General features: G+C 41.5%; 1 protein-coding gene and 1 pseudogene across 1 annotated transcript in view; both read right to left on the bottom strand.

The window, feature by feature from the left end:
- Smarcc1 (SWI/SNF related, matrix associated, actin dependent regulator of chromatin subfamily c member 1) overlaps positions 1–26,158 on the bottom strand; it is a 101,503-nt gene that overhangs the window by 74,875 nt on the left and 470 nt on the right. The window contains exons 2-7 of the mRNA XM_032910749.1: positions 23,113–23,232; positions 19,431–19,516; positions 12,283–12,364; positions 9,807–9,899; positions 5,443–5,512; positions 3,438–3,507 (exon numbers count right to left, since the gene is read on the bottom strand). Of these exons, the coding sequence (XP_032766640.1) occupies positions 3,438–3,507; positions 5,443–5,512; positions 9,807–9,899; positions 12,283–12,364; positions 19,431–19,516; positions 23,113–23,232 (521 nt within the window). The remainder of the gene's footprint in view (positions 1–3,437; positions 3,508–5,442; positions 5,513–9,806; positions 9,900–12,282; positions 12,365–19,430; positions 19,517–23,112; positions 23,233–26,158) is intronic.
- LOC116907658 lies at positions 2,442–3,408 on the bottom strand (annotated as a pseudogene).

Raw genomic sequence — 26,158 nt, 5'->3', positions numbered from 1 at the left:
CTATAACAGAAGCCAGTGGCTTTGAACCAGACCAATGACTCATTACAATGAATATTTGAAAGTGAAAATGTGTGAACAGAAGAGAATACTATGAGACATGCTATAGCTTCCACAAGAGGATTTCTGCTGCTTCTTTTGGAGGATGTTGCAATGGAGGGGGACTGATACAAAGGGATGGGGAGATGAGTGGGCTTGGGACACATGATATGAAATTCACAAAGAACCAATACAAATTTTAAAAATTTTACTAATTTTATGTGAATTTACTAACTTTATATGAATATTTTGTCTGCGTGTCTGTACACCATGTGAATGACTGATGCCCATGGAGGTAAGGAAAGGAAGTTGGATCTCCTAAAATTGAAGTTACAGAGTAGCATGTGCCTGCTGAGAACCAAACTTGGATTCTCTTCAAGATCAGTAAGAACTGATTGATGAACCAACTCTCCAGCCCCCACCATTCCTTCCTTAAAGACATACATCTTAATTAATGGCTTAATAACATGCTAAGAGACCACTTTGGCCAACAAACCTCTCACTTTGAGATAAGTAAAATCATTTTATGCTTTAAATATGAAGTCTTCCCTACAAGGTCCACAGGCTAAAGAATGTAACTGGGCCATGATGGAGTTAAACTTTATCAATGGATCAATTCACTGAATTCATACTAGCATGAGATATTGGGACAGGGAGACTAGAAGAAAGAAACTGATGTGTAGCAGTTTACCTCCACAGGGACAACTTGGCCTTGCAACTTCTTGTATGTCTGTTTCCTGGCTGCTACCTCTACTGCAGCACATGTCTTCCCCAACAGTGCTCGGGCACACAAGCAGACAGTAATAGGGCAAGTGCCAGGAAACGGTAACTCTAGTCATAAAATTCCTGTGGCTTTTTGTTTTGGTTTTTTTTTTGTTTTGTTTTGTTTTTTTTTTTCCGGAGCTGGGGACCGAACCCAGGGCCTTGCGCTCACTAGGCAAGCGCTCTACCGCTGAGCTAAATCCCCAACCCCTTTGTTTTGTTTTTTAAGAGAGGGTTTCTCTGTGTAGCTTTGTAGGCCAAGTGGGCTTCAAACTCTGCTGGTTTAAAGGTGTGGCCACCATTCCTGGCTGACATAATATTTATGCCAGAGCATATATATTGGAGTTGCCTATGTCAAGACAAGAGCCTAAAGGCTCTGACCACAAAGTAACAGAAAAGAAATAGTAACATGGGCTGGAGAGATGGCTCAGTGGTTAAGAGCACTGACTGCTCTTCCAGAGGTCCTGAGTTCAATTCCCAGCAACCACATGGGAATTACCATCTATAATGAGATCTGATGCCCTCTTCTGGTGTCTGAGTACAGTGTACTCATGCAAATAAATAAATCTTTTTTAAAAAAGATAAAAAAACACAATAAAGACAATTTGGGCTCCATATAATAATATTCTATAATGGTTAAAGGGAGATGGGAGCTATGGAAGAAATTAAAACGTGGCCATTTATAGTTATGGTAATAATGAGCTTTATTCTTATCCTAAAAAGCATTTTAGTTTGCTATGTATTTTGAAAAAACAGGACCTTAGAAAAAAATTCACTGGGCTGGAGAGAGGGCTCAGTGGTTAAGAGCACTGACTGCTCTTCCAGAGGTCCTGAGTTCAAATCCCAGCAACCACGTGGTGGCTCACAACCCTCTGTAATGGGATCTGATGCTCTCTTCTGGGTGTGTCTGAAGACAGCTACAGTGTACTCACATAAAATAAATAAATCTTAAAAAAAAAATAGTAACATTAATTATGTTAATTTTCCCAGTACATACTGTATACTTGCAAATGCCATTGGACTACACACTGCATTTCCTAAGTATATGATTGCATGTATGTATTTAATAGTTACACTTTAGTATTTATAACGATAAAGTTGCTTTACCCCTTAGCATGTGTAAAGACCTGGATTCAATCCCTCACCCATTCCTCAGAGAGGGAGAGGGGAAAGGAAAGAGGGAGGGAGGGAGGGAAGGAATGTAAAAAGGAAACAGGCATGGCAGTACAATGTTAATCCCAACACTGGGAAGACAGTAGTAGAGAGCTTGGTTGAGTCTGATGTTAGCCTAGCCTACATGGTAAGCTGGTGAGCCAGGACTACATAGTGAGAACCTGTGTAAAGAGGTTTATAAATAATATAAACGTTAAAGAAAAAAGGAATAAAGAGAGGCTGGAGAGATGGCTCAGTGGTTAAGAGCATGGATTGCTCTTCCAGAGGTCCTGAGTTCAATTCCCAGCAACCACATGGTGGCTCACAACCATCTGTACTGGGATCTGATGCCCTCTTCTGGTGTGTCTGAAGACAGCTACAGTGTACTCATAAATTAAATGAAAAAGGAATAAAGAGATAGATGGAAATGAGGAATGCAGCTGGGTGGTGATAATACTCCACTCCACCTTGCTCTCTCCTCTCTGTGGACATTACTTTTTCTTCTCAGCATCTTGCTCTGCAGCTTTTTGCTTGGATGCCAGAGTCAGGCATTGGCATGGGCCAAACAAAGACTAGCAAAAGCCTTCAAGTTCTTCTCTTCTTCCGTGATGACTCTGGCCTTTTCCTTTTGTACACATTCCGGACGGGCATCACAGGTCCTGTTAGCTGGGTAGCCAATGTAAGTTCTTCAGCAGAACTGTCTCCCTTCTTCGGAGGAGAAGGCTTCCTGGGGAAAAGTATGAGCTTGAAGTGGTAGCTCTCCTTTAGGCGCTGCACGTTGGGCTGGGGATTTAGCTCAGTGGTAGAGAGCTTGCCCTAGCAAGCGCAAGGCCCTGGGTTGGTCCCCAGCTCGGGGAAAAAAAAAAAAAAAAAAAAAAAAAAGAATAGGCGCTGCACGTTGGCCTGCAGTGATTCAGTAGATTTGTTTTGCCTCCTTGGGTCCACAGAGATGTGGATGGTCTGAGCCATGTTCTTGTGGGATACCAGCCATCCTGAGTTCCTTCAGGCTGAAGCCCCCAGTCCCGACATTGGTGTGGTATCTAACTGTAGGGCACCTCACAATGGGTCTGATGGGACCGGATGCTAAGTGCTTTCGCCTGCCTGGCCTTGAGTCTACGGATCTTTCGAGCCAGCTGGTTGAAACAAGTGTCCACTTGATGCTGTTGTCCTTGTTGAAGTGGGGCTTCAGGATCATGCCATTCCGGATGGGCTCCATGGCTTGTCTCCTGTACAGGAGAATGGCCGAGTGGAAAGAGTACTTGTCTTTAATCCAGCACTTGGGAGGCAGAAGCAGAGGCAGGCAGATCTCTGTGAGTTTGAGGCCATCCTGGTCTACAGAGCAAGTTCAAGGACAGCCATGCCTACACAGAAAAACCCTCTCTCGAAAAGCAAAGGGATGGAAATGATAATAGATTTCATCCTCACGGCCTGTAGGCACATGCCATTATCAAGACCAACATGAACAATCACAGGAGAGTTAGGATTACCTGTCAGGGTAGAAGCCCCAGTGCACCAGCACCTGCTTGTCTCTCCTCATCACTGGCCTCAGCCACTCCTCTGAAAGAAAAACAAGCATCAAAATATAACCTCAATTTAGTTAGGAAAAAAAAAAAAACAAACAAACAAACCATATTTGGGCTGCAGAGAAAGCTCAGGGGTTAAGAGCACTGAGTGCTCTTCCAGAGATCATGAGTTCAATTCCCAGCAACCACATGGTGGCTCATAACTATCTGTAATGGGATCTGATGTCCACTTCTGGTGTGTGTGCAAAAACAGCTACAGTGTACGCATATAAATATAATAAATCTTAACAAAATGTAGTATGTATGTGCCCCCAAGTGTCATATATGTATACAACATGTGTGCAGGAACCCAGAGGTCAGACATTGTGTCAGATGGCAGGGAACTATAGTTATAGACAGCTGAGAATGTACTTGTAGTTACTGGAAACAAACCCTGGTCCTCTGCAAGTTAAGTGCTCCAAATTTTAAGTTTTCAAATTGAAAACCACTTGTCAGATTAAAGGGACATTTCTGGAGCTGGAGCGATGGCTAGTCACTAGTGCTGGCCACCAAAGTTCAGACCCCAGTACTTAGTTAAAAAGCTGGGAGGCAGGAAGTCTGGGTCAGCAGTCTGGAGCACAAGTTGAATTTGCAAATAGCCCAGGTTTAATTCCCAGCTCATATAAACTGGCTCAGAACCATTCATAACCCAAAGTTTCAAGGAAGACAACAGGCACAATCAAGATGTCGTACATGCATGCAGGCAAAACATTCATACGCAAAAAGTAAAATAAATCTAACCTAGAAAGCAGTAACATAAAGGTGAGTGTGGAGGTGCATACGTGTTTGCAGTACTGGGTGAGTGGAGAAAGGCAGACCTCTGAAGCTCAGCCTTTAATCCCAGCACTTGAGAGGCTGAGACAGATTTCTGAGATGAAGGCCAGCATGGTTCACAGAGCTAGTACTAGGACCACTAAAGATACACAAAGAAACGCTGCCTCAAGAAACAAGCAAACAAACCAACATACATAAAGGAGAGTCTATAAAAAAAAGCAATCAAGACTCAGTATCTCTCTCTGACTGCCATGAGCACGAATGTGCACCAGCAGCTTCTTCTTTATGCGGTCCTACTACAGAACCAAAAGCAATGGGCAAACTAACCACAGACAACATGTGGAGCTCTCCTCCTACCAGATGGGTCCCAGAAATTTAACTCAGGTTGCCAGCCTTTAAACACTGAACCACCAATGAACCTCTGGGCTCTCTTAAACTACTAAAAATTGCCATAGGAACCCTGAAATTATCCCCAAAGATTATGCCAGTCTGATCAAAAGCACGAGTTCCAGGGCAGTCAAGCCCAACCAATCCATACTCTTGCCAATGCAACTGACTTCAATTTGAATCACAGGACCCTATACACACAAAACCAAGTCACACAAGCTGCATGTCCTCTGGCCCCTACACAGCTCACTGTGGCAGGGTTCCTACATGTATACACATGTTCCTACACCAAACAAATTTAAAACCTGAGAGAGAAAAAAATAAGTGGGGTTGTAGCATAGAGAGAGAAGAGCTGGAAGTGTAGCTCAGTGGGTAATGACTGGGTCCTAGTCCTATGCTAACAGCACATATTCTCAACATTCAGGAGCTAAGGGTGTGAAGGTCTCAAGTTTAAGGTAGTCTTGGCTGTGTTCAAGCCATCCTGGGTGATTTAAATAGATATCCAACCAGAGTTTACTGAATTCTGTTATAGTCAATAATCATTGGCCTCATATATCCCTGTATTTTGAGCCGTCCACAGCAAACATCAACAGTTAGTATAAAATTGGTGCTATATTAAAAAAAAAATCTAACGGGTAGATACACTGAAGAGCACGGGTTATGTCTCACCGTCTGAAAGAACCAAGTGCTCCACCTCAGACCAGTGAGCATTACTCATCCCCTCCGGTACAGTGTGTGCTGAGGCGCTTACAACCAACAGGCAACTTACCATCCTCCTGAGAGGAAGGGTATGGGTAAATATGGTGGGAAGCTTTTGACTTCTCATCAGTAAACGTCCCCTGCAAAGCAAATAAATAGTAACATGAAAATAAGGCACGTGACTAGCAAAGCATCAGATGTGGATCCAATTCTCTTAAGAAATATAAAAGCATGTCTATAAAGGTCATTTTGGTCAAGAAAAGGGATAGTGGTTAACAACAGAAAACAGTGTTCCTAGATATACAAGTAAAGATGTAATATTTATCAAGTGTTTCAAATGTCTGAGTTTTTCAAGACTTGGGAATATTTGCATATGCTTTATGAACCATCATTAATCCAAAACCAAGAAATTCTCTAAGAATCAAACTTCTTGAGGAATATGTTAGCATTCAGAATGTTGTCCCTTTACCTCCAATAAGCAAGCCTCAAGTTCTTGAGAGTACTCCACTGTCATTATAAGTAAGCAGCATGGAGTACATCAACAGTGACTGTAATGGGACTGTAATCCACTCTAAGGGCTTGAGACAACAGAGGGCTAGAGGATTGAAGGCCTTCCTCAAATACATTTTAAAGCTGGCCTAAGCTACGTGAGCCCGTCTCACAAGAACAAACAATTAAAACGAAAATACGAAAATAAGTCCCCAAGTTTCAAGTATGTAGCCTATGCTGGTTTCAAACTCTTGACCCTCTTGCCTTAGCTGTCCAGCACCAATCATTATCATCTGACATGAAGTCTGGCAAATAAACTGGGGCCACATCACTAACAGATGGGACCCCTGAATCAACCAGTGTACATTGCTGCTGTCACTTTATGTCAATGTTGGAACACTGCTATGAAAATTAAGGGTAAAATATGGCTAGGCCAAAGACCAGTAAATTAATCTTTAAAAAAACAAAACAAAACCCTCAAAGCCATTTAGGCTCACTCTTGAGACCACACAAACAAGAAAAAGCCGAGTATTCAGTATTAAGTAGTAAATAAAGGCACCCCTACATTTCTCCTTGAAAGATGAATATTTACTTGTTATCTGAAATAGTAAATGTAATGCCACTTTATTGTCGAAAACTAAAAAATAAAATTTAGAACTACCTAAAATAGTTATCTGCCTCTTAAGTAAGGCCTTCAGACTCACTGATTATCAGAATACATTTCTGAATGGCTATCAGAAAGTGGAAAGGGAGTGTCCATAACTAGAAAGTTGACCAATGGACAAGAGTGTACTTAAAACCTTGGCCAGTGAGCCTGTCACTACTGCACCAGACCTCAGCTCTGTGGCCTACTAATTAGATGACGCAGTGAGTCACTGTGTGCACATCGTCTGTGAAGCAGAGCAGTACACTGTTTATCGGTGTTTTGCCAGCATGTATGACTGTACACCACCTGATGCCTGGTGCCCAGGGAGGCCAGAAGAGGGTGCTGAATCCCCAAGCCTTAAAGAAACAGAAGGTTGTGAACTGTCGTGTGAGTGCTAGGAATCAAACTCGGGTCTTTTGGAAGATCAGTTAGTGCTCTTAACCAGAGGAACCTTTCTAGCATCACAATTTTTGCTATTTTGTCTTTTTGTGGTTCTCCCCCAATCCCTGCAACCCTTCCCCCCGGAGTTGAGGACTGAACCCAGGGCCTTGCTCTACCACTGAGCTAAATCCCCATATCCCCACGAGTTTTTAAAAAGATTTATTTATCTTATGTGTGTGAATGTTTCGCCTGTATTTGTCTTTTCACTACATGTTCCTGATGCCTATAAAAGTCAGAAGAGGGGGCTGGAGAGATGGCTCAGCGGTTAAGAGCACTGACTGCTTTTCCCGAGGTCCTGAGTTCAAATCCCAGCAACCACATGGTGGCTCACAACCATCTGTAATGAGATCTGATGCCCTCTTCTGGTGTGTCTGCACATAAAATAAATAAATATTAAAAAGTCAGAAGAGAACTTCAGATGAACTAGAACGAGAGTTGCAGATGGTTGTGAACTACTGTGTGGCTGCAAACGAATGAATCCAGGTCCTTTACAATTGCAGCAAATGCTCTTAGCCCCTGAGCCATGTCTGCAGCCATGAAAAGGAATAATAAACTAATGATTCTCAAGAATTTTGTGAGCAAGATGCCTCAGAGGTTAAGAGCGCCCTCTGCTGTTGCAAAGGACCTTGATCCCAGCATCCTTACATGAGCAGTTCCAGGAAACCTCATGCCCTCCTCTAGTCTCCACAGGTACTCTCATATACAAACATTTAAAAGTAAGTAATAAGTAAGTCTGGCTCAATGACACGAGCCTTTTATTACCCTAGTACTCCAGAGGCGGAAGCGGGCAGATTTAGTGACCTTAACGCCAATCTGGTCTGCATAGTAAATCCCAAGCCAGCCAGGACTACACAGTAAAACCCTGCATCAACTAGGTAAGAGACAGACAGACAGACAGACAGACAGACAGACAGACTCGGTGTTGGCCATTAACTCATTAACATGTCCCAGTGAAGTTGAGATGACTACAGTTCAAGAACAGTATTGTTATCACGAGTGACTCCCTGCAATGCTGTGAAACCAGAGCTAGCGTTAAGTCAAAACTCAATCCAAGAGCAAACCGTATGTGAAGTCCTGATTTTGAACTCTAGCAGTACCTAGAAGACTTTATGAAACCAACTAGAAAACCTGGTGTCCCTTTCAAGGGTATCCTTGGAGAATAGCCATTACTCCTTATGTAATAATAAATAAGCTCGTCATATAAACATCATAAAATAGCAATTGCCTCTAGGAATATTTGTAGAAATAATTCCGAATCTGAGCTAAAAAGCAAGAAATAGGTTAATTTATTCAATTTCTGGCCCTTAACAAGCACAGGAAGTTAAACTCCATGGGACTATCACGTAACAGACACCCCAAAAGAGAAAAAGTGAATTTGTTGAAAGTAGTAGTACTTACTCTACAAGGAAGAGGATGGCCAGCCCCACCTGACAACACAGTGTACTATTTGTGTTACACAATGCTATACAGTGGTGGTTTGAATATGCTGGGCCCAGGGATTGGCACTATAAGGAGGTGTGGCATTGCTGGAATAGGTGGGGCTTTCTTGGAGGAAGTGTGCCATTGTTGGGGTGGAAAATGAGACGCTCCTTCCAAATGTGGAAACCAGTCTTCTAGCCTCCTTTGGAACGAGAGGAAGGGCTCTCAGCTCCTCCAGCGCCATGCCTACCTGAAGCTGCCATGCTCCCACATTGATGATAATGGACAGAACCTCTGAACCTGTAGGCCAGCCCCAATTAAATCTTGTCATTTTAAAAGTTGACGTGGTCATGGGGTCTCATCACAACAATGAAACCCTAAGACATATACTATTTCTGTCTTTGGAAAGTATGTTACTTGTGAAGAAATGGCTACAACATCTATAATTATATACAGAGAGCTTTATCTATCTATAAACTATTTGCTTTTAAGGCATGTTAGATATTTTACTAAAAGCAAATACACATTTTTTTTTTTTTTTTTGGTTCTTTTTTTCGGAGCTGGGGACCGAACCCAGGGCCTTGCACTTCCTAGGCAAGCGCTCTATCACTGAGCTAAATCCCCAACCCCAAATACACATTTTTTATGGCAGGAAAAAGAAGGTATTTCATGAGGCTGCTAAACCAATTCTGGACCTTAGTGAAACACTGTCACATAATGTACCTGTCATAGGCATCACTATGGTGAAACCAACATTGCAGTAAACAACAACAATAACAAAAAAAATCTCAGCTTAAAATGAAGTAAGATGGGGGCTGGAGGGATAGCTCAGTGGTTAGGAGCACTGACTGCTCTTCCAGAGGTCCCGAGTTCAATTCCCAGCAACCACATGGTGGTTCACAACCATCTGTAATGGGATCTGATGCCCTCTTCTGGTGTGTCTGAAGACAGCTATAGTGTACTTATATAAATAAAGTAAATTTAAAAAAAATGAAGTAAGATAATCAAGCACCAGCTGCAGAGAACAGTGTTTTGTCCTTTTTGAAAGTTTTGCCACACTGCCTCGGTAGTCTCTCAAGAAGCCTCTAATAACTATAGGCATGCACTATCATATGTGCCTGAAATCCAGATTTTTTCCATTCATTTTACAAAAAGGACATACATAAAAAAATACAACTGGTTGTTGGAGGATGAGGGTGGGAGAGAGCAGACTAACAGGACTTCACACATTCTGAGTTAAGAGATTATATGGGCCACTTTTAACTATTGAAACAAAATCTAACACTACCACTAACTCATCCCAGTAACTACTAATGATCCTATTAGGCTATATAAGAACTCCGAGAAATCCTTCCATCGAAGTCTTTTCACATACCAAGTGCAAAATTTGGCATTTATTAAAAGCTTACTATCACAGCAATAAAGCAATCACGTATTACCTGATGCCGTTTGATGATATCCTTCAACTTGTTAGCCAACTTCAAATCAATGTCTGGAATGAGGTAGATGTTGGGTCTAGTCAGACAGTTGTTCTGAGAAGACAAAAAGACAGACTTTGAAATTCAGATGGTCTTGAGATCATGTCCACTGACTGTTCATCATTCTTATAGCGTATTTTTCTGATTGTGTGTGGCGATGTGTACACATGGCACACATGTAGTCACCAGACAAGTGGAGGCATTCTTTCTTTCTGCCATGTGAGCCATCAAGTGCCTTTACCCACTGAGCCATCTCACGGTCAGGGGCCTGTGATCACTCCTCCTCATAGCGGCTAAAGGTGATGTTTAAACGTACATTTCTTTTTTTTTTTTTTTTAAAGATTTATTCATTTATTATATATAAGTACACTGTAGCGGTCTTCAGATACACCAGAAGAGGGCATCAGATCTCTTTACAGATGGTTGTGAGCCACCAACGTACATTTCTTAACATACGAAAACAACCTGTTTGGATTTTTTGGGTGGTGGGTTGGGGAGTAAGATAGGGTTTCTCTACATAGCCACAGATTTCTCTCTGTAGAGCAGGCTGACCTCAATCTCAGAGATTCACCTGCCTCTGCCTCCTTGACTGCTGAGATTAAAGGTGTGTTCCCCTATGCCTGGCTTGAAAGACATTTTTTGATATATAATATGATAGTCTTATCTCAAAATAAAGGGAGGGAGGGAGGAAGGGAGGGAGGGGAGATGGTTCGGTGGGTAGAGTGCTGAATAAGGATAACCATAAGGAGTGGATTCTGTGTCCAGTGCTCACAGAAGCCGGAGTGATGGCACACATCTGTAGTCCAAACTGATGTTTCCAATGTTTCCAAGAGACAAGGAACCATCCCAGGAGCTTCCCCACCACGCACTAACCAAATCAGCTATGGTCCAGATTCAGTGATATTCTTTCTCAAAAACGTGAGGTAGAGAAAGATCGCAATGGTTAAGACGACCAGCTGTTCTTCTAGAAGACTCAAGTCCAGCTGTCAGTACCCACATGGCAGCTCACTCCAGTTACAGGGACCTCTGTATGCACTGCATGTACATGATACAGACACACAGACAACACTCATACATAAACCAATAAACTAAGATTGTTTTAATCAGAGCTAGTGTAGCGTGATGAGAATGCCTGCTGTGCAAGCCATGAACCCAATTTCAATCCCCAGCACCGCGAGAGAGCGGGGAGAAAAAACTTACTGCTCCACCAGCGGGTCTCTCCCTTCTATACACACGCCATGGTACAGGTGCCCACAATTAGATGTTATGCAAACACATAAAAATAATTAATTTTGAACAGTGTAGGACATGTCCAGGACAGCCAGGACTACACAGAGAAACCCTGTCTCCAAATCCAAACAAACAAACCCTCCAGCCACGCAGAAAACCATGGGGTGGAAACGCCCGTCAGAGGTGTAGTTCTTGCTCACACGCCAGGTTCCATTCTCAGCAACATAAAACCACCCCTACCCCCAAAAAGAGAAAAACAAAACCAAAAACTTGGAAACAGAAATTTAAGCATTCTTACATTCAAATTATGATCCAGCTTAGAGGAAAGTGGATATTTATTATAGAACCATGGAATAAATCCAAAGAAAATGACTGTATAATAACGTCTCCATCATGAAGAGTGCTTACAGTACAGAGAAACAGAACAAAAGCGACAGGCTGTGGCACGCACCTATCTATCTACCCTAAGCACTTGGGGGACGGACAGGAAGATTTCAGTGCCCTATGGCTTCACCAACTCTAGGACTTCAAAGTGAGAAAAAGGATTCAAATAATAAAAGACGTAAGAGGGGTTGGGGATTTAGCTCAGTGGTAGAGCGCTTGCCTAGGAAGCGCAAAGCCCTGGGTTCGGTCCCCAGCTCCGAAAAAAAGAATAAAAAAAAAAAAAAATAAAAGACGTAAGCAAAGAGAACATCACACATGCCTTCAATCCAGCAGTTGGGATACAGGAAGAAGAATCTGTTTAAGTCCAGCCTGCTCGACATAGTAAGTTTCAGGACAGCCTAGTTCTAGTTTACATAGCGAGGTTCAGGGAACTCAGGACTAAGAGACCCAGTGTCAAAAATAAGAAAAGAAAACAAAAATTTTGTTTGACCCTTATCAGTCTTAGATGACCAGATCAATTACAGCTCTAATCCCAACACACATAAAAACGATAAAATTATGTATTTCAACCCAAGCCCTTGCCTTTGCCTTCTGCAATCTAACAAAGACAGTCTTAGGATTAGAGGCATATCTAAGAGAAATAAACTTCTAGGTTGAGGTAGTGGCTCGTGCATCTACATTTACGACTAGGGGTACGGAGGCAGAATTGCCAGGCTGACAGTCTGGGACTAGAGCAGCCCTATCTCCAGCATGACAGAAGGGAAAGAGGAAAAGCTGAGACGAAGGAGAGGTGGGACAGGGCCCATCTCTCTCTCCGACTTACCTGTACCAATGTTTTCTCGATGTTCATGAACATCTCAACATTACGGTCCATTCTCGATGGGTTCTGCAGGTCGAATCTGCGCCTAACAGAGGGAAACAGTTTTACTAACTTCCTCTTCAGCCAGCCTTAAACCAGAGAAAACTGGGCTGTGGAATGTAAGTTAAATGGGTTTAACGTAAGCTAGCCCCAAAGATGACTCATTCTGCAGAGTCCACAGTGGAAGAAAAGAACAGATTCCCAAGCGTCCTCTGACCTACACACAGACACACACATTAAAAAAAAAAAAAGGTTGGGTTGGGGATTTAGCTCAGTGGTAGAGCGCTTGCCTAGCAAGCGCAAGGCCCTGGGTTCGGTCCTCAGCTCCAGAAAAACATAAAACAAAAAAAAAAAAAAAAAAAAAAACAAGTTAAAAAAAAAAAAAAAGGTTAAGGGCTGCAGAGATTGCTCAGCGGTTAAGAGCACTGACTGCTCTTCCAGAGGTCCCAGCAACCACATGGTGGCTCACAACCATCTGTAATGAGATCTGATGCCCTCTTCTGTTGTGTCTCAAGACAGCTACAGTGTACTTATATATAATAAATAAATAAATCTTTTAAAAAAAAAGGTTAAATTTTCTTTAAAGACATACATACCCCAGTCAAAACAAAGTACCAATGTCATGAATTGCTACTTTCCTTCAGTCTAAGATATAATACACGTTACAGAAAAGTAGTTCACAAGGCTGGGGACACAGTCTGTGACAGAATGCATGCCTAGCATATAAAGAGGATGGGATTCAACCCCAAGCAGTACAAGAGCCATATTGTTTACGGCTGGTAAATGGCTCAGCCGTAAAGATGCTGACAAGGCTGACAACCTGAGTGCCATCCCTACTACCTCACGGTAGGTAAACGGACTCAGCAGTTGTCCTCTTACTTCTACATGATGCCTGTGCCCATGAACACGTACAAACGATATTAGTTACTGAGCTGCTGGGAATGGCAACGCCTGCCTTTAATCACAGTATTAAGGAGGCAGAGGCAGGCAAATCTCTGTGATTTTATAGTGCTATAAAATTTTATAGCACTATAAAATTTTATTTTATAGCACTATAAAAATCAAAACCAAAAACAACAAAAACCCTATCTCAGAAAAGCAAAAAGGAATTGTAGTTATTTTACAAAATAGAAAGTATGACACACGAATGGATACCACAGCACACATGTGAACATCAGAGAAAATAATCGCTCAGAACTCGGCGAAGGAAGGTGAAAGCTACACTAACCTCAGGCCTGGTTAGGCACCCACACCAGGTGGCTCCCAACTGTGTAACCCCAGCTCCAAAGGATCTGGTGCTAAGGCACTTGCATGTATGTACAGACACAACCCCAAAATAAACACACATACGTACATCAAAATTAAATTAAAATGTTTATTTTTCAGTAAGTCATGTTAAAATTATATTCTACATTCCAGAAAGTTCCAAAACATGTATGTATTTCTCTCCAGTGTTTGAAAAGTAAACACGGGAGACAATGATGAAAGTCCCCACAGACAGCCTTCTTATCCCAGGAAGCAGCACTGGGAAAGTAGGTCCATAAAAGACTCTACAGCCAAGCTTTCTAAGGCAAAACACAAAATTCACTGAGACCAGGTGGTGGGGAAGATCAAAATCAGTGAGGAATTTCCAATGATAACGGTAAGGTATGAGACCTTAAATCCAAAAGGTGGGTGAGTGTCAGGAAACCAAGAAAAAGCCTAGAGACACATCCTGGAAATGGCTTCGCAGGGAGAGACAGATTAATCATATTTAAGCACACAAAAAGTTACTTTCAGCTACAGGTATGAACTTTTTTTTTTTTTTTTTTTTTGGTTCTTTTTTCGGAGCTGGGGACCCGAACCCAGGGCCTTGTTCTTCGTAGGCAAGCGCTCTACCGCTGAGCTAAATCCCCAACCCCTACAGGTATGAACTTAAGAATAAGAAAGTTGTTTTGAATCTTTTTTACGTTGTATTTTAAAGCCTACATTAAGTAAGAAAGCAGCATTTAAACTATGCCATTTAGCAGATACAGTCTTCACAACTTAAAAAATCTGAACTATCTTGGTACTAGGAAGACAAGTTGCAGGCGACCACTCCTCAAGGAAGACATGAAAACAATCTAGAGAATTATTTTTTTTTTTTTTGGAAACAAACTTCTTATGTTCCAAGTGGCCCTCAAAATCACCATGTGGCTGAGGATCCTTGAACTCCTGATCATCCTGCCTCATATTTCCCACACTGAGATTATAAACCAGGACCATGCAGACATCTTTGAGCACTTTTTTGAAAATACAGATTGATCTTATAAGGTCAGTATAAAGAATCTACTATAAAGAACTGAAATAAAAGTCTGACTTTAAAATGGGAAAAGACCCAAATGGAAAGGGCAAACAAATGGCCAACATGCAAAAAGTTTAATCCCCCAATTTATCAAGGAAACTCGACTCAAACCTGAAATGAGGCATCATCTCATCTGTCCCAGTTAGCATCAGCTGTCCACCTGACAGCCTAGAGTCATTTAAGGAAGTCTCAACTGAGAGATAACACAAATCAGATTAGCCTTGTGGCAATGTCTGTGAGGAATTTTTAGATTGATGATTGATTTGGGAGGGCCGGCTTTAGTTCCCGACCCACTGTCCTTCAGTGAAAGACCTAGAAGTGTATTCCAAATAAAGCTTTTCCAGCCCAAGTCCATTCATTCTGGCTAGAGTGTTTACTCACAGTCTGGGGGCTGAATGAGACTAGCCTCCATAGGCTGTGTTTGACTTCTAGGTCCCCAGCTAGTGAAATGGCCTTGTGGGAGAGGGCATGTCATTGGGTGTGGGTTTTAAGGTTTCAAAAGACTACACCAGACCCCGAGACTCTGCAGCAGCTGCCTGAGACTCAGGATGTAAGGTTCTAAGCTGGACAGCTCTAGCACCATGTCTGTCTACCTCCATGCTAAGCATGCAAAGCCCCCTTTTAAAGGTTTTCTTTCTAAGAGTTACCTCTTCACAGCAACAATATACCATCTTGCTACAAAGATTACAAAAATAATAAAAAATGGGATACTTGAGAAGCGGAAAAAAATGAAATGACATTAAGGGGCTAGACCATCTTAGCTCTTACAAAAGTTCAATTCCAGCAAACCACATGGTGCTCTCAAAAATAAAAGAAAAAATGGGATATCTGAAGACAGCTACAGTGTACTTATATATAATAAATGAATAAATCTTAAAAAAAAAAAAAGAAATGTTATTAAGGCTGAATCTGGTAGTTCAGGGCTATATCCTGACTTTTCAAGACTAAGCCATGATGGTTTAAGTTCAATGCCAGCCTAAGCCTACAGAGCATATGTTAGACTAGCAACTTTAAAAAAAAATACTTTTTAAGCAGAGAGGGGAAAGGGATGTGGCTTAGCAGTAGAGCACTAAGCAAGCTTGCTCAGATGGGCTGGAGAGATGGCTTGGCGGTTAAAAGTACTAACTGCTCTTTTAGAGGTTCTGAGTTCAATTCCCAGCAACCACATGGTGGCTCACAACCATCTGTAATGAGATCCAACACTTCCAACACTCTCTTCCCATGTGTCTAAAGACAGCTACAGTATAGTTATATAAATAAAAATAAATAAGTCTTCAAAAAAAAGAGAAAGAAAGGAAGAAAAGAAAAGATGCTGCTGGCAGGCGGAGTCCCCAGCATAAGGGAGGAGGATACAGTGAGTTCAACGACTATGCAAAGTAGCGTGTGGTTTAGTTTGGCTGCAGATCAGAGTGCGTCATCAGGGAAGCAGGCGTAGGGACTGAAGCTGAGACCGGGGCTTATTTCTTATGGCCTGCTCAGTTCCCTGTGCCTTGTTTGTTTGCTTCCTTATTTTCTTGCCACCTCTGGACTGCCCCCCCCCCAAAGTGAGCTGGGCCTTTCCACATCAATTAAAAAAAAAAAAAAAAAAAAAAAGCCCTACAGGCTTACTACAGGCCAAAAAAAACCGATTATTTTCTCAAGGAAGGTTGTTCCCTCTTTTTAGATAACTCTAGCTTATGTCAGGTTGAAAAAAAAAAATAAAAAGCAAAAATAAACCAACAACCAGGATGGTATACATCCTCGAAAATTAAAACTGAACACACAGCAGGCTATGCATACATCATTACTGGGTATGTGCCCAGTACACTGGTGTCTATGCCAATACAATAAATAGTGGTTCTCCTTTTTACTGCAATCCGATTTACAATAGCCCAGATGTGGAATTACCTACAAAATCATACCATGAAAGCTACCTAAAGGTTGATAATAAAAAGCCAGCACTGGCAGGGTATGGAGGTGTAATCCCAGCGTTCTAGAGGCAGTAGTGAGCAGGTTTGAGTTTCAGGCCAGACTGGTGCATATAGGGAGGAGTTTCAGGCCAGCCAGGGATACAAAGTGAGATACTCTGTCTCAGACAAACCCTTCAACCTCACACCCCAGCACTGCAGTCCTCAGTTGTATCCATCTCCTAAGAACCATAACCCTGCATATGCACACACACACACACACACACACACACACACACACACACACACACACACACACACACACACACACTAGCTGCAGTCTTCAATATTAGCCACCTCAAAAGAACCCAAAATCAAAACATGGATGAAAGACAGAAATAAGTAAGGAACATTTGTACTGTTATGAGAGTACCACAAAGATTTAAACAGGAGGGACCAGAAAGATGGCTCAGTGGGTAAAGTGGTTACTCCTCAAACCTGAGAGGCTGAGCTCCACCCTGAGCCACATGCACATGAGCAGAGGGAGAGCCTACTCCACACAGGATGGATGGTCTCTGTGTGAACATTATATACACAAATGTTTTTTGAGACAGGATATACATTTTTCTGAGATAGGGTACAAACACAACAAAGAGAATGGTAGATGCACCAAATTCGCAGAGCAAAACTAAACTGAAAGCAGAGCCAGGGTCCATCAGTGAAGGCAGGAGGAGCGTGAGGTAACAAGGCACAGTTCAGGATGGGTGACCTCTGAACTCAAGACTTTACTGCCTCAACCTCCCAAGGGCTAGGATTATAAGCACATAAATTAAAAGATGGCAAAGAATGAAGAAATAAACTAACAGTTTGTAATTTATTGAAACTGAAAACTTCATTAAATCTGTCTTATGAAGTTAAAATATTTACTGAGAAATTCTTTTAGATCTCTACTTCTTGTTGTTTTCCATGTGTTTACAGTTTGCCCCTGTGTGGTGGGCAGCTCAGGCCACAGTACACGTGTGGAGGCTGGCGGACAGGTAGCAGGATTCAGTTTTCTCCTACCTTGTGGGTTCTGGAGACTAAATGCAGGATGTCAGTTAGATAAACTGCCTTTACCCACTGACCCCTAACTCCAGACCGTAGAAAAATTTAAAAGTAAAATACTTGTGCACTCATCATCCAGCTTGAAAAATAAAATATTTAAGGTGGCAGATATGCTAATTATAATAATTTAGGACTAGGGGCGTAGATAACGGGAAAGCCTGTGTATAGCATACCAAAGGCATATTGTTCAAGCCCCCAGCACAATTAAAACCAAATCTCCCTAACTTAAACATCATAGTATATTCACATATCAAAAAACCACACTGTATCTCACACATATATACAATCATATATACAGTAAAAAAAAAATTCCCTTTGGAATCTTTTGGTTAACAATTTAATACATTAACTTTGAGCCACTGAAACGATCAGAGATTAAGGACTTGGCACCAAGCCTAAAGGGTGGAATTCAATCCCTGAGACCCATGTGGTGGAAAAGAGGTGACTTCCAAAGATTGTCTTCTGCCCTCCACAAATGCACCAGGAGAGGCATCTGCACACATGTAAATATATAAAAATGTAATAAAACTTTTTAAAACATTTATTTATTTATTTTATGTATCTGAGTGCTCTATCTGCATGTACTTCTGCATGCCAAAAGGGGGCATTACATTTATTTTATGAATGTGAGTGCACTGTAGCTGTTTTCAGACACACCAGAAGAGGGCACCAGATTCCACTACACATGGTTGTGAGCCACCATGTGGTTGCTGGGAAGTGAGCTCAGGACCTCTGAACTGCCATTGGTCTTAATTCCTGAGCCATCTCTCCAGCCCCAAAATGTACTAAACCTTTTAAAGTAAGAATTTTTTTAAAAAGATTTATTTATTTTATTTATATGAGTACATTATAGCTGTCTTCAGACACATCAGACTAGGGTATTGGATCCCCATTACAGACGGTTGTGACCCACCATGTGGCTGCTGGGAATTGAACTCAGGACCTCTGGAAGAGCAGTCAGTACTCTTAACCCCTGAGCCATCTCTCCAGCCCAAGATTTTTTTTTAAAAGAAGTTAACTGTATCCTTCAGAAGAAAACCAAGTTATTAAGAAATTTTGTGGGGTTGGGGATTTAGCTCAGTGGTAGAGCGCTTGCCTACTAGCAAGTGCAAGGCCCTGTTCGGTCCCCAGCTCTTAAAAAAAGAAAAGAAAAAAAAAAAAAAAAAAAAAGAAATTTTGCCACATCCAGAGACATAAACTTCTCAGCACTCCAATTCTGAAAATAAGTTGTACTTTACAAATATGCAATTAAATCACCAAGGATTCCCACTCAACCAGCCTGGTCTACATAGTGGGTTTTAGGACAGCTAAGGCTACAATAAAACAACAAAACTACCGCGTGTGTGTGTGTGTGTGTGTGTGTGTGTGTGTGTGTGTGTGTGTGTGTGTGTGTGTTTGTATGTGGTTTCCTTGTAGCTAGGTAGATCAGGACAAATTCTTAGCGTGCACAAGGCCCTCAATTCAATCCCTACTATCCCAAAACAATACATACTATTTCCCTAATAAAAAGTTTTGCTTTGTTTTTTTTCTGAGGGGATCATTACAGACTTACAAAGATCTGCCTGCCTCTAACCCAAGTGCTGGGGTGAAAGATCCACACCACCACACCTGACTGAACCTACAATCTTGAGAAAAAGTCTGTAAAAAAAGTGAAATAGTAAAAATTTATTAAAAAAAAAAAAAGACCCTTCCTTGCCATCAACACCAATATTCTTACAGAATCCTCTACATAAAAAAGAATATGATTTCACATCAAGTATCATCATCACATCAAAACATGGAAATGATTAAAAACTTACCAGCCCTGTTCATTTTTGTACTTGTAAGCAGCCCCAAGAATGTGACACAAGGTGCCTCCAGCTTTGAAATCCATGAAACATTTTGCCTAAAAACCAAAAATTGCACAAGAAAATAAGAAAAAGTTCCGATAACACATTCATGCTATACTTGAAACCTAAAGACGCCTATCTGCTAACACGACGTTCTACCAGTCACCTAACCCTACTTCCGGGCCTCCATTTTAAGTCTAGTTTCTAGATACCCTGGCTGATCTCGAATGCACTCTGTAGCTCAAGGAAGCCTTAAAAAATGGTTACTTCAGCCTAGGAACTTGGATTATCCATTCAACCATAAGGTCCAGCTCACAGTTCTATTTTGTACTTTTATCTTACTTGTGTTTTTTGAGACAGGGTTCTCCCCGGCTATTTTGGAACTCAGTGTTAACCACACTTGCCTACAACTCAGAAACCTGCCTGCCTCTGCCACCCAAGTGCTGGATGTGAGGAAGGAAACACCACTGCCCAGGCTCTGTTTTTAACAATAGCTCTTGTGCAGCTCAGGTTGGCCTCCGTGAGCAATGCAGCGAGAATGACTCTCTCCCTTCTGCCTCCATCCCATTAAGTACTGAAGAAACAGAGGAATGAGCTACTACAACAGGCTAAAAGGACGGTTTTTTTTTTTCAGCTTTAAAATTATGTTTACAGGGCTGGAGAGATGGCTCAGTGGTTAAGAGCACTGACTGCTCTTCCAGAGGTCCTGAGTTCAAATCCCAACAACCACATGGTGGCTCACAACCATCTGTAATGAGATCAGATGCCCTCTTCTGGTGTGTCTGAAGACAGCTACAATGTACTTATACATAATAAATAAAATAAATCTTTAAAAAAATTATATTTACAGCTGGGGAGTGAGAAATCCTATTTCAAATAACAATGAACAAATAAAATAAAACCATATTTACGAGGCTGGAAGTGGCTCACACTTACTACTTTTGAGGTTGCCAACACCCAAGTGTCGATACACAACCATCTAAAACTCCAATTCTAGGGCTCTGAGGCTCTCCTCTGACTTCTACAAACCCTGCAATCGAGCACACAAACCTATACTCAAGACACACAGATACAGAATAATTAAAAATTTTTAAATTTTAAGTTTTTAAAAGTAAATAAATAGTGGGCAGGGCTGACGTAGTGGTGATACATGCCTTCAATCCCAGCACTCAAGGCAGAGAGAGGCAGAGATCTGAGGTCAACCTGATATAGAGTGAGTTCCAAAACACCCAGGGCTACAAAACAAAAACTGTGTCTCAAAAAGCAAAATCAACTATGTTAACTGTCTCTCTCTGCAATTTCCTTTAAGAGAATCACAAACCAGAAAAACCTTTCATTTGAGAAAAATGTTGATTTCAAGTTTGAGAGGAAAATAAACACATCTGATCATCTGGCCCTCAGCCACGAATTATTTTTAAATATCATTTATGACTAAAAATATTCTCCTCTTATCAGTCAACCCTTTTAGTAAATAATGGCTTAGTTCCCAGGAGTTAAAACCCCATGTCTAATGCACCCTATAATGTCATTTTTAGTGATGACACTTACATGCTCACAATTAGGAGTGACAAAAGAATGAGAATCATATTTTAGAAAATAAACACCTTCTTTGTTTTGTTTCTAAGACAGGGTCTCACTGTGTAGTCCTGGCTGTCCTGGGACTCACTATACAGACCATGCTGGCCCTAAATTCAGAGAACCAACTGCCTCAGCCTCCCAAGTGCTGGGATTAAAGATATGTATTTTTACACCAGACTTTAAAAAAAAACAAAAGCAAATAAAAAGCTTTATTCTAGAATAGCCAGAGCTAGAGATGTCTCAGAAACAAAAAGTACTTTACATATGTACATATTTTACTCTAAATCATGTGACATTTGATAAACTACACGAAATAATATGGTGCTGTATATATTCTAGATTTATTTCATGTGCATGCCACATATAAAACACATACACACACATATACATAAGTAAAAATTAAAAGTATAATCATTTAAAATTTTTATTAGCTAGGTATGGTAACACGATTTTTTTTTAAAATAAGATTTATTTATTTCATGTATAAGTACACTGTCACTGTCTTCGGACACACCAGAAGAGGGCATTAGATCCCATTACAGACGGTTGTGAGCCACCATGTGGTTGCTGGGAATTGAACCCAGGACCTCTGGAAGAGCAGTCAGTGCTCTTAACCACTGAGCCATCCCTCCAGCCCCAGTGACACACAATTTTAATTTCAATACTTAAGAGGCAGAGAAAGAGGCAGAATCTTTGAGCTCCTGGTCAACAGAGTGCATTAAAGGGCAGCCAAGGCTACACAGGGAAACTCTTGTCTTAAAAACAAAAAAACAAAAAAAAACAAAAAACAAAAAACAAAAAAAAAAGAAAAAAATTTAATTGATAAAATTTGTATTTATTAGCTGGAAATGGTGGTGTATGACTTTAATTCCAGCACTTGGGAGGCAGAGGCAGGTGGATGTCTGTGAGTTCAAGGCCATCCAGGTTACATTGAGAAAATCTGTCTTGAAAAACAGAACAGAACAGAACACAAAACTATATTTACTTGTTTTGTGGGAGGGTACACAAGCACTCCAGCACAAGGGCAAACATAAAAGGATGTTTTAAGAGTGTGGAACTTGGCAGGAGGGGAGGGAAAAGTATGGAACTCTGGGTTATCAAGCAGGGTAGCAAGTGCTGGAGAGATGGCTTAGCGGTTAAGAGCACTGACTGTTCTTCCAAAGGTCCTGAGTTCAATTCCCAGGAACCATATGGTGGCTCACAGCCATCTGTAATGGGATCTAATGCCCTTTTCTGATGTGTATGAAGAGAGCAACAGTGTACTCATACATGAAATAAATAAATCTTTAAAAAAAAAAAACAAAAAACAGGAAGTATAGAAATTATCACAGACCTTTAATCCTAACCAGTCAAATAAGCCTGTTAGAGAACTTAGCTAGTATGCACAAGGCCCTAGGCTCAAAGACCAGAAGGAGAATGGGCCTCCAATTCTGTACAAGCTTTTGCTATGGCTGTCCACTAGAGTACCGTAGCTATGGCACTGCTGAGGACACTCTTCCTGTTAACTGTTCTCTTCTGTACAAATTCCTTTACATACTTCATGTGCTAGAGAAGGTCAAGGTGCTTGCTACCAAGACTGATGACTTGAGTTTGTTTCCTGTGACCCAAATGGTGGAAAAGTCGACTCCTGAGAGTTGGCAGCTATGGCAGGCATGTGTCCGCACGCACGGACGCACACACACAGCTCTAACAGACAAGTATCAGTATAGACAACACAGCAGAGAGCAACCATAACAAAGAAATACTACATCTTCGGGTTTGTTGCAGAATATAAGACGTTAAATGGCATAGCCCACAAGAATCCAACCACTAGGCTGACGATGACAGCACAGCTCGTAGTCCCAGCTGGAGAAGTGAAGGTGAAAGGAGAGTCCACAGCTGGCCTCTAATGCAGACAGCTCCAGGACAGCCTAGGGCTCTGTGAGATGACTTCTCAAAAACAAACCAACGAACACCTCTGTACAAGTTGTTCTCCCCATCCCCATGATGCCTGGCAATAGTAAGGGAAATCAACTCTAAGTGACACCTAAAAGCAGAAACTCAAGATGCCTACATAACAAGTGCATGCACTTACAGGTAGTTTGGTGAAAGCTGGGTTGGTGACATGCTTCCCAAAGGCATCTTCTTGGAACTGCAGAAGCTGCACCACCAGTCCAGCCAGTGTTTTATTGGTAGGCGCATCCGCATGAACATACTGCAAGATAAAGAAAGACATGGATTCAGAACCTGGTATAGCTAATGCTGAAGAGAAAGCTATGCTACGTTAGTTTCTAGTACCTACTAAGTAATGGCTCTATACCACGTTTTAGGTGTATAAAGTTCATTCTCAACTGCAAAGAATCATAAAAATAATACAAGTACATACTTCAAGGCGGAACATAAATGCTAGAGAGAGGGCTCAGCAATTAAAACTAGATGCTCTCACCAGCACCCAAATGGCAGTTCAGAAATGTCTGTAACTCCAACAGGATATCCTACGACCTCTCCAGTCATGTATGGAGTACACAGGAAAAGCACCCATAAATATCCACACAAAAAAGACAAACCAGGCTGGAGAGATGGCTCATGGTTAAGAGCACTCACTGTTCTTCCAAAGGAACGGTCAATTACCAGCGACCACATGGCAGCTCACAACTGTAACTACAGTACCAGAGGAGTCAACACCCTCACAGAGACATACGTGCAGATTAAACAACAATGCACATAAAAAGGCAAACCAATGGTAAAGACAGGAAGTAGTTTCATGACAAGGGAAGTGTAGCTAATGAATTAATTGCAAAACGTTTGCTAGAGCTGGAGGGATAGCTCAGCACTCGAGTGCAGAGCTGCTCTTCCAGAGTATCTAGGTTTGATTCCCAGCACCCACATGGCAGCTCGCAACCACACTAATTCCTGCTCCAGATGATCCCAAGCTCTCTTCTGGCTTACACATACACAGGGAAACTTGGTACAGAGACATGCAAGCAAGCAAAATACCCACACATATAAACTAAAAATAAATTTAACTTTTTTTTTTAAATTTGAGCCCAGTACTGTGGCTCATGCTCTAGATTTGAAAGGCAGATCTGCAAGGAACTGAAGACCATCCTAGCCCACAAAGGGAGTTCTGGGGCACAGTGATTTTTTGTTTTTGAAGTAAAGTCTTATGTGGGCCAGGCAGAAAGAAAAAAGAGACCTTCCACGTTTCACATTAACTGCTGATATTTAAATTTCTATTTTATTGCTAAAGATGGCTCGGAACTGCTGATATTTAAATTTCTATTCTATTGCTAAAGATGGCTCGGAAGTTAAGAATGCTTGCTGCTCTTCCCAAAGACCAGAGTTCAGTTCCCAGCACACTTATCATGCAGTTCACGACTACAATCACCTCCAGTTCCAAGGAATTAGATGCCCTCTTCTGGCCTCTGTGGACATCCACATGCATGTTATACACACAAAGAAATCTTTAAGAAACCTTTAAATGTATATGTTCTACGGGCTGGAGAGATGGCTCAACGGTTAAGAGTCCTGAGTTCAATTCCCAGCAACCACATGGTGGCTCACAACCATCTATAGTGAGATCTGGTACCCTCTTTTGACATGCAAGTAGGTGTACATGAAGGCAGAATGCTGTATACATAATAAAAGTCTAAGTAATTGTATGTTCTAAATACATTGTAAAATGCAATGGAAATGATTAGTGAAGCAGTATAGTGACACATACCTACATACCTAAGCAGAAGACAGGCAGGCAGATCTGTCTAAGTTTGAGGCCAGCCTGGTCTACATAGTGGGACCCTGTCTCAGAAACAAGGGAGAGAAGGGAGAGGAGGAGAGGACAAAGTTTAGTGTACAACAAGCATCTCTACTTCTGACTTCAAAGCCTTAAGAGATGTGGTCACTTCTGAAAACACCAAAGCAACCAGAGATCCCTGTCAAACACTAATAGGCTTCACTAAGCTGCAGACACTGGATGAAATGGTTCAAGCTAGTTCCCCCGTTTTTAGTTTTTTTAAGACAGGGTCTCATATAGGTAGTCTAGGCTTACCTTGAGCTTTATAAGTAACAAAGGATGGCCTTGAACTTCGGATCTCACTCACACCTCTCAAAAGACTGCAGTAGAGAGCCGCCACAATGCCCGCTTTTAATGTGGTGCTGGGGTTCAAACTCTGGACCTAACCCATGTTAAGTAAACACTCTACAAACCGACTTAAATCCCTGGGTCCTAGTTTATCTTTTCATTCATTCAACAAACACTAAACAACTATTAGGCAAGATGAGACAGTTAGATGTCAACTATGAACCAGAACACGGAGTTGCTTCTTCAGGCTTGCAAATCTCAACACCCATTTCTGGGTTCTCAATGAGGTAACCACTACTAAGAGTAGAGGAAGTGTTTTGGCTGTTTCAAGTACGGAAGTCATTCTTCAACATTTATGTAAAGTTGAAATTTTACTACAGGTATTATTGGGGCCAGTGAGGTGGATACACACCGGTAAAAGCATCTGTCACAAGCCTAAATTCAATTCCTGAACCCATATGGTGTTAGAGGAGAATCAAGTTGACATGCAAACAGGAGCGGGATGCAACCCTCTAAAATAAATAGATGTAATTTTTTTAAAGTATTAACAAAGGGTTAATTCACAACTTCGTGAAACAACTGACTCAGCAGAATTTACATTCGAAAGTACAGTAAACACGATTTTTTTCAAAAAAATGATTAACATTATAAAAAATATATAGATGATATAAACTGAGCTCTGGCTTGTACTCCCATCTTTACACATCACCGAAAGTACAATAAAGTGGAAAACCAGCACTTTTAATAGTCCTGTATCAATCCTACAAAGCAAGCTTTAAACCAACATTAATCCACAAGGCCAGTCATCCAAGGTCCCCTACGAATCCACACAGGGTAGCAAGCCCTTAGTTACCTAACCGCTTAACAACTGGTCTCTAGACAAAACTTCAAGATACTTTTATTAGGATGAGCTCTTTGTTCACACACCTAAGGCAGCTAACAAAAGAACAGAAACGCACGCTCTGCGACTCTGTCCAGCTCCACCTCTTCTGCATATAAGAGCGAGCGAGCTGGGGCTTCCCACGCGAGTGCGTGGGCCCCAGAGAGCCAGCAGCTGGGC

Source organism: Rattus rattus, chromosome 8, assembly GCF_011064425.1.
Source record: "Rattus rattus isolate New Zealand chromosome 8, Rrattus_CSIRO_v1, whole genome shotgun sequence".
In the NCBI taxonomy this organism is placed as follows: domain Eukaryota; kingdom Metazoa; phylum Chordata; class Mammalia; order Rodentia; family Muridae; genus Rattus; species Rattus rattus.
Note: the sequence above shows the minus strand (reverse complement) of the source record. Positions and strands in the feature narration are given on the sequence as shown.